We start from the raw sequence: 9,871 nt of genomic DNA on the forward strand, positions 1-9,871 counted from the left end.
TAACATTTTACTTAAAATGTTTGCTGATCCTTTGTTTTTCAGTCTTAAAACTTTTCTTTTGAGCTATTGACAACTTTTAACAATTTAGTATACTCCTATGAATAAACTTTGGAGCATATTTGTTTCTCTGTACCTGACTTCTCCAGAATTTGGAAATTGTGAGTATTCTTAACTTATGGTAATACATTTATTTGCATAAGTGCAATAAGAATCTGTTTTCATTTGTAACAGGAAACAATTGGAGAAATTGGTTATTTTACTAAGGCTTTAATTACTTTCCTTTAAGAAATCAAACTTGACATATGGAGCCAATAAAGCCCTTGAAAAAAATTGCCATATATTTTGTGTACACAGTCCCTGTACAGGGTTTCTGACTGTGGTAAGTAAAGAATGTCACTTTCTGACAGACACAGAAGCCCCAGGTTTAACAAGGAACCTCAAGAGGAGAGGAAATTCATCCAACTCATAGGTATTTGATGGCACAAATTCATGGCTAGGCTTTGCTATAAAAAGTCTTATCTGAGACTCCTCCTATGGAACAAGGTTTCATCAAAGCCAATTTAAAAGCCTATGTAAAAAATAATTATTCTTGCTGCACTGTATACAAATAATTAGGCCAAGTATAATAAAGCAAACCAGTCCTACCATAATTTGTTTTTGGTAAAAATGGGAAACTGGAGAGAGAAAAAAACTATATTTCAAGACTATAGTACACCTGTTGTTAGATTCTAGTCTTGCCTAATGTTATTTTTCAATTTTTATTATTTTCTACAATTTGAACTGAATTCTATTTTTCTTGGCTACAAGTCTTCAAAATAATGTTTTAAATTTATTTTTCTTTTTTTTCATTTTTCCTAATTTGAAGTAACTGAAAACTAAGCTGTGCTTTCTTAAAACCCTGCAAACTGAAGCCAAACAACTTAAACTTCAGAAAAAAATAACAGCAACCTATTTATATACATAAGCCACTTTCATACCTGCCTATAAATGTATGGATTTTAGAGTAATGTGGCCTGTATTTATTTTTCCATGATTGTTCTTTTGTTTGTTGTTGTTTTTTCTCCCTTTCACCCCTATTTTCTCTTCATAGGACATGAGACTGCATAACATGCTAAAAATGAGCTTTTGAGACCTACCCATCTAGAAATAAACTGTCCTAGCCATAAGACATTAAATGAAACCTGAGACCGGAGACTCATTTTATTGTTAAATGCTTTCTCCAAAAGATTTTACAAAAAGATTGGCGGGCATATGAAAGGAAAATATCTTGGGCCTCCCAAATCCCTAAAGAAAACCCAAAACCCAACCTGGAAACTGCTTTGGGCAAACTAGTCTCCCATTCTATTCAAAGTTACTAAGATAGATGTATATCTGATTGCCTCCTTTGGAAAGGCTAATCAGAAACTCGAAAGAATGCAACCATTTGTGTCTCACCTATCTGTGACCTGAAAGCTTCTTCCCCACTTCTAGTATTCATGCCCTTGCTTCAAGATGTCCCACTTTTCCAAACTGAACCAGTGTACTTCTTACATATATTGATTGAGGTATCATATCTCCCTAAAATGTAGAAAACCAAGCTGTGCCCCAGCCACCTTGGGCATGTGTCATCAGGACTTCCCAAGGCTGTTTCACAGATGTGCACTCAATCTTGGCAAAATAAACTTTCTAAATTAACTGAGACCTGTCTTAGATTTTCTGGGTTCACACTAGGTTTGGGTTCAATAGGACTAAAAAGGATTTTAATAAATTAGGCCACAATAATAAGAAAAAATAAGAGTTTCACATATTTTCATTTTTGCAATGGATAATATTATAGTGTAAATACATTTTAACAGGCCCCAGGTACAAATGTGTAAAAATGTAACCACTATATTTTGCCAAAACTGTACTAAGTTTCTATATTAAGCCTCCACTCATGGCTGAAAACAGAATTAATTCAGATAAACTCAGACTTAGTCGATTTAGAGTATTTTTCACCTTCATTCCCTAGTCTAACATCAGTATTTCATGTAGGGTAGGGGGCAGCAGGAGGGAAATATACTGGTATAGTTCTATCATCTATCCTTGATTGAAAGCATTCGAGTGCACAGCACCTTTTTGGTGTATTTCCATGCTGGTATCAGCTGAAGCTTCATGTTCACAACGGTCATGAGATCTATGATGACATCCACTACAGCATACCACAACTCCAAAATCATAAGGACATTTACTGTCTGTGGGATTTACTCTCACTCATTCTCATGTCCTACCCTCTCTTTCATCCCTCTCTCTCGTTAGTTTTTCCAACAGGGCAAGTGTGGGGATCTAAGACTGGACCCAGGCTAGGGGACCCCAAGCTTATTCTCTTGAGCAATAGGCTATAGTCTCTGCTGACTGATGAGAATTCAATTAAGCTCTCCAGAGAGTTATATGGAAACAATGCTAAAGAGTTTTAAACATGTATATAGCCTTTAAACCAGCAATTACTCTTCTGGATATTGTAAGAAAATGTTAGGTACCCATGCAAAGATTCCTGTGAAAGAACATTCTATAAAGAATTATTTATTTAAGTGAAAACTTGAAAACAGCTGAAATGCCATCAACTGGCAAGTGAATAAATTAACTGTGATGCATCCATATAATGAAATTTTATTCAGCCATTAAAAGGAATAGAAAATTATTTTGTATGTTTGTGAATAGAGAAATAGGTACACAATATGTTCAATGATGAAAAATAGCAAATACCAGTAATTTTATTATTGAACAAAAATCTGTTTAATCTAAAAGCTCTGGTGGACAAGTGGCCTGATTTTAATACAGTGGTTGTCTGCCCTCTGTGTACAGACTAAAAAATAGCACGCAGAGATTCTTTGACCTAGATTCTCCATTTGGCTACTTTGTATCACAAAATGTCATGATTTTATAGAAATAATTTTTGTCCTAATCAAGCAAGAAACTTTACTGTCTTTTTCTAATAAACCAAACCTCTCAATTTCTTGGGATCCTGTAGGTTTATGGAACTGTCTTTCACATAAACCATGGAAATCCGTTCAATCTGAAGGCTGTGGTGGACAAGTGGCCTGATTTTAATACAGTGGTTGTCTGCCCTCAGGAGCAGGTAAGTTTCCATGTGTGAATATTCTTCTATATTTATATTAGCTGTGTGTCCATTACATTCTTAGCAATATGGTAGAGTCAGGGCATGCAGAAGTAAATCATAGTGATAGTCAACAAGTCCTCATCCTCAAGAAGCTCAGAGTCTGGAAGACAAGACAGATCAACCAATAAAGTGTGAAGTATACAAGAACACAAGATAAACAGGATACAGAAATAGGCCAAATAAAACTTGATTAAACTATAGAAGTCAAAGGTGGGGCTACCCGACAAATTCAGTATACTTCTTGGTTGAGATTTCATCTGAACTGGATATTGTAGGAAAAATATGTTTTTGTCAGGATTACAAGGAAAAGTGGACATTCTAACCAGAGAAAATAGCAAGAGCACAGATATAAAGTGGTAAAAAAAAGGGCAATGAGTTAGAGTGACTATTATATTAGTCTGTTCTCATGCTACTAATAAAGACATATGTGAGACAGGGTAATTTATAAAGGAAAGAGGTTTAATTGACTCATAGTTCAGCATGGCTGGGAAGGCCTCAGGAAACTTACAGTCCTGACAGAAGGGGAAGCAAACACGACCTTCTTCACATGGTGGCAGGAGAAAGAATGACAGCTGAGCAAATGGGGAAGCCCCTTATAAAACCATCAGATCTCATGAAAACTTACTATCACAAAGACAGGGTGGGGGAAACCACCCTGATGATTCAATTTTCTCCATCTGGTCCCTCTCATTACATGTGCGGATTATGAGAACTATAATTCAAGGTGAGATTTGGGTGGGGGCACAGCCAAGCCATATCAACTATGAAAAGCAAAACTATAATGATAGAACTTCTATACATATTTGAGGAAACACTTAAAAATTATTGAAACTAAACAATTAACACATTTCAAGATAAAAATGCATAAGCTTATTTCAAAACATCAGAAAACACAAATATACTTTTAATACTAATAAAGTTATTTAAAAATCACTTTGTTATGAGAACACTTAAAGTCTACTCTCTTAGCAATTTTCAAGAATACAATACATTGTTATTAACTATAGTCACCAAGTTGTACAATATGTCTCTTGAACTTATTCCTCCTATTATAACTATTATAACTGAAGTCTCATATCTTTTGGCTAACAAGTTCCCAATTCCTCTACTTTCCCCCACCTTACCTGCTGATAACTACCATTCTACTCTCTACTTCTATGAGTTCACCATTTTTACATTTTACATACAAAGGAGATCATGAGGTATCTGCCTTTCTGTGTTTGGCTTATTTCACTAAGTATAATGTCCTCCAGGTTCAACATAGGGGAAGCAATACATATGCTAATTACCCTGATTTAGCCATTTCAAAATGTATACATATTTCAACACAACGTATTGTTAATAAATATATGCAATCTTTTATTTGCCAATTAAAATAAAAAATAAACAATATATGAAATGAATAAATTTATGGTATGAAAACTAAACTGAAATAAAATTATTTGATCTTTTATTAAATGTCTTAAGCAACAAAATGTGTCAGTGGTATCATTGCTTACTTGTGAGTGTGTTTTTTGTGCAACATTTTCCAACTTTTAAAAAAGTTTTTTAATTCTATAATAGTTGTGGTAATATTTTCATCCACCTTCTTCCTGTAAATAATTGTATCTGACATTTACTAATTTGAGAAGCTCTTTACGTGTAAGTGGATTGTTTGTTTCTCTGGAATTGCAATTGGTTTAACCAACATATTTTTTAAAGAAGGCATTTTGAATTAGTTTTTAATTTTCTTTGGTATCAATATCAAGTTTCATACTGCCATGGTCAAGTTTGTGTATTCTGCAAGTCTTTGAACTGTAGTAAAATTTATTCTTGTGACATAAGCTTTCCCTTGTCAATTGCCTTTCTCTTCTTCCTGTTGAAGATGATGGTGATAAGAAGAATGCTTTCTAAATGGTTATGTCTTTTATTTGAAATTTTAACGTGGTATGTGGATAATGAATAGTATTGTTCTGGAATTTTCCAACATAAATTGAATCTTTGATCTTTATCTCATTATTTAAATAATTCAGAAATAATTATATGCATACAAACCCACAGTTAGATAAAGGAAATAAGTTCTAATGTTTAACATAGGATGATTATAGTTAACAGCAATGTATTGTATATTTCAAAGTAGATTGAAGGAGGACTTGAAATGTTCTCAACACATGGAAATAATAAATATTCTGGATGATGAAAACTATGACTTGATCATTAAACATTCTATGCACATAACAAAATATTACACATACCCCATAAATTTTTACAAATATTATGTATCAATAAAAAAGAAATAATTGTGATACACCAATAAAACTACCAATATTTTATTACTTAGAAATATCACAGTATAAAATTATATGTAATCATAAAATATAAGGATGTGTTTTATTTCCTTTTTCCTAATGATAACAGGATATGACAGATGACCTTGATCACTATACCAATACTTACCAAATCTACTCCAAAGATCCCCAAAACTGTCAGGAATTCCTTGGATCACCAGAACTCATCAATTGGAAACAGCATTTACAGATTCAAAGTAAGTAAGGGGAATGGGATGTGTGCTGACTCACTTATGTGTCCTGAGCAAGTTTTCATATGACTTATACAGCCTTCCTCCAAGCTCAGACTCCCAGCTGTCAATTTTGTTACTGTGTGGTAACTATACCTGTAAAAGGTGGTGGACAGTATGGGAAACCCTAAAATTTGCAAAGAATGGGCTTCATAAAGGGAACCATAGTATAATTCCTTGGGACCAAGGATTTATGACATATTTTGCAGCTGTATCCAGACCTTTTAAGGTAAATGGATGCTGAAGGAGAGCCTTCCCTCTGGCCTTCCATTCCTGAAATAAAAATGATAGCTTATTTGGCCATAGAATACTTCCCAGGTCACCAAGAACAACTATCATGGTTCCAACTATGCTCTCTGGAGATTCCCTAGGATGGCATTTGCCTATTACTTGCTGTGTAATCTTAGTTAAGTGATTTAACCTCTCTGAGATTATGTTTCTCATATATAAAAATGAGGAAAATAATGTTACCTAAAACACAAGGCATTGAAAATATTAAATGAAGGTGACTAGGAAGTGCTTAGCATAATACTTGGACATGTTAGTTAACGTTTGCTGCATAGCAAACCTAATAATTCTGTGAATCAACCATTTGGGCTGAGCTTTGCAAGGCAGTTCTTCCACTGGTCTTAACTGGGTTTACTCATGTAGCTGTAGTTGATGGGTGGACCATGGCTGATTGCTCTTACATGGCCTCACTCACATGCCTGAATGAGAGTTCTGCTGTTAGTTCATGACAGCTGGTGACTGTGGTGACATCATGATAGCAACATGTGTCTCTAGCAGGCTGGCCCAGGCCTATCTTAATGGTATTGGTCTTAACATAATTGGTCTTAACCAGGAGCAAAAACAAAGGGAAAGCCCCAATGGGGCAGGCACTTTTAAGCCTCTCCTCGCATTAAATTTGCTCTTTCCATTGATGAAAGATGGTCAATGTGACCAAGGTAAGCTGCAGTGGAGGAGGGGACTATCCTGGGGAATGGATTCCAGGAGATATGGGCAAATCGTGGGTCATTACCTCATATTATTACACTAGGAATGTAGCTTAGTAGATGTTAGCTACCATTTTTTAAATTTACCTACTAGGATTATCAAAACTACACAATTATGCAGCCCAGAAAACTTGGTTCCAGTGCAGATACTGCTGTTAATAACACAATCATAACTGAATCTATCCCTAAGCATGTTTTCACTTAGGTAAAACAGAAAAAATTACACAAATCCTTACAGTTTGAAATGCTTCTTCCCTGGTGCTGTAAAGAAATAGCACTTGAACATAAATTTAATTTCCTCAGCAAGGCCATTTTTACTTTCTGCAGAAAGGGTACACTCACCAGCAATTTTGCCATGAGAGTACACTGAGCAAAGCAGACAGGGTTATTTATAACCTGACATGTCCACCCTACTGTTGTGTCTGGTTTCCATTGGCTGGAATGGGACCTCACATTCTGCATTTGTCCCAACTGGCTAGCAACTTAAAACCTTTTAAAAGAGATAAAGGCAGAGGAGAACAAAGGAAGGGGCAAGTAACTTGTGGAATGCTGAGAAAGGTAAAGCATCTCCAAGTAAGGAAGAGGAACAGGCTGTGGCCTAATTCTTGCTTGGACCAGTATAAGCATGCCAGGGTAAATATTTAGGCTAAATTGTGGGAGCTAAGAACAAAAAGTACATTGATTTCTTTATTATCTTCTAGCAGTTATCTAAGAATGCTAGCACAGGTCTTTGAATAAATTTTGCTTCTAAGAGGGAAGTTACTATTGATTCTTAATTAGATGGGGAGGGAAGTCTTTTTGAAGAGGAATCTTCACTTTTTAAATTACTATTGACATGGGCCACACAGTGGTAGCACCAAGCCCAGAACCAAGATTTTATGATACTAAATCCAGGACACTTCTTACTCCACTGCAGAACTTCACTCTAGAATATACCTAAACCATTACATCTCTGTTTATTATACCATCTAGGTTCACAGCCTAGCCTGAATGAGGCTATACAAAATCTCGCAGTCATTAAGTCCTTCAAAGTCAAACAAACACAACGCATTCTCTATATGGCAGCTGAAACAGCCAAGGAACTGGCTCCTTTCCTGCTGAAATCAAAGATTTTATCTCCCAGTGGTGGCAAACCCAAGGCCATGTGAGTTTGATAAAATCCAGTCTACACCACTCACACCTCTCAAGTAACCTCCCAACTTCTCTCCCTGAATTCACTCTGGCTTTCCTACAATCAATGTTGTACAAAGAAATCAGAATTACATTTTTTAAAAATGTAACTCAGAACATGTTTCTCTCCTGCTTAAAAGACTCCACCATCTCCCTTCTAATCTAGAATAAACCAGGCCTCTGGCTACCACTTGGACCTTTGTTGCCCTTCCTGCTTTCTTCCTCCAACAGCTCTGACCTTCATTCTGTTCCTCTTTCATCACAAGATCATCTATATTCCAGGACTTCACATTTGTTATTTCTTCTGTCTACTCTGTCTCTCAAGACAATAGAGGTCATAGCAAATACAAACCTTTATACTAATGGATTTTGTTTTCTTCTTGGACCCTCCATAGCAACCAAGAGATGTTTAAGCTCTCATCCATGGATGTTACCCATGCTCAATTGGTGAATAAATTCTGGCATTTTGGTGGTAATGAGAGGAGCCAGAGATTCATTGAGCGCTGCATTCAGACCTTTCCCACCTGCTGTCTCCTGGGGCCTGAGGGGACCCCTGTGTGCTGGGATCTAATGGACCAGACTGGAGAGATGAGAATGGCAGGCACCTTGCCTGAGTACCGGCTCCATGGCCTTGTGACGTATGTCATCTATTCCCACGCCCAGAAATTGGGCAAACTTGGCTTTCCTGTCTATTCTCATGTAGACTACAGCAATGAAGCTATGCAAAAAATGAGTTACACACTGCAACATGTTCCCATTCCCAGAAGCTGGAACCAGTGGAACTGTGTGCCTCTGTGATGCCAATCCTGAACATAAGACAGTGTTGGGAAGGTCTGGGCATATAATTTGAGGAGTGGATGGTGGATGAAAAGAAATAATAAATTGTAATCAGCAGTAAAGGAGTGGGCACTGTTTGAACTCTGAGGAAGCAGTGTGATGTTCAACAGCATCACTATGGTCCCTGCATTCACAGATTTCTCAGTGGGAAGCTGGCCCAGGTCCTCTTACATTTGACATAAACAATTTAGCTCCCCACATTTCCAGGACCTCTATGACACTTCATCAGATACATATTGCTCCAAATTACTTCTCCTGGAATCCCTGGTTCCTCAGTTGCAAGACCCTTGCCAGTTTTTCTAGGAGCTAGGAAGAGGTGAATAAAATTTTCTGAGCACTATGACTTATTTCTTTCCCTTTCTAAAGCCTTTCCCTTATGATCAACGAGTGGACTCTCCTCAATAGGTCTTTAGAGATTATCCTCTCCTGTTATTGCTACTTTATAGGTACATTAAATATACTAGACACAAATATATATGGGATATTAGACTAAATACAGTATACATGATATAGCAGGGAATGTTACTAGAAGAAATACCAACTGATGATATCCTATTCTCTCCAAGCTCCTATTCCAGGAAAAAAGATCCAATGATATTTCTAAAGATGAGCTTCCAAAACCCACCACAACTCCTAAATAATAAAGAAAGTTTTGTGTTTGACTGTATACAATTTTTATTGTGTTTGTTCAAGCTAAGTGGTTCATCATGGTGACAGCATGAAAGGAATGAGTGTATGAAAAGGGGAAGGTGAAAGCACCTTGACCCAGGGATGTGATGGTTTATTGAGGAGAGATAGGAGTTAAAGGGAGAGGAGACAGCATGAACAGCTGCTTGTCCAATTAGCCTCAGCACATTACTAATCTCAGTTTGTTCCTGCTGTAACAAAATACCTGAGACTGGGTAATTTATAAATAACCATCTGAACCTATTTGTTTATTTAAAATGATAAAATAATTAAAAATTTATTTATCACAGTTCTGGAGGCCAGAAGTCTAAAATCATGGTGCCAGCAGATTTGGTGTCTGGTGAGAATTCAGTCCCTGCTGTGTTCTTTGTAGGGGATGAACACTGTGTACTCACATGGCAGAAAGACAGAATAGCAGAAAGGAGCCCAGCTAATTTCCTCCAGTCCTTTTTCCCTCAGGCACAAATCCCATCCATAAGGGTGGAAGTT

At 36.6% G+C, this 9,871-nt stretch overlaps 1 protein-coding gene across 1 annotated transcript in view; it reads left to right on the plus strand.

Annotated features, from left to right (window-relative positions):
• GLYAT (glycine-N-acyltransferase) overlaps positions 1–9,360 on the plus strand; it is a gene marked incomplete at its 5' end in the record, with an annotated part of 28,706 nt that extends 19,346 nt beyond the window's left edge. Inside the window, 4 exon segments of the mRNA NM_001133334.1 lie at positions 2,990–3,097; positions 5,537–5,663; positions 7,661–7,832; positions 8,254–9,360. Of these exon segments, the coding sequence (NP_001126806.1) occupies positions 2,990–3,097; positions 5,537–5,663; positions 7,661–7,832; positions 8,254–8,656 (810 nt within the window). The 3' untranslated portion in view covers positions 8,657–9,360.
• Between the last annotated feature and the right edge of the window lie 511 nt (positions 9,361–9,871).

This window comes from Pongo abelii, chromosome 9 (genome assembly GCF_028885655.2).
Source record: "Pongo abelii isolate AG06213 chromosome 9, NHGRI_mPonAbe1-v2.0_pri, whole genome shotgun sequence".
Classification (NCBI taxonomy): domain Eukaryota; kingdom Metazoa; phylum Chordata; class Mammalia; order Primates; family Hominidae; genus Pongo; species Pongo abelii.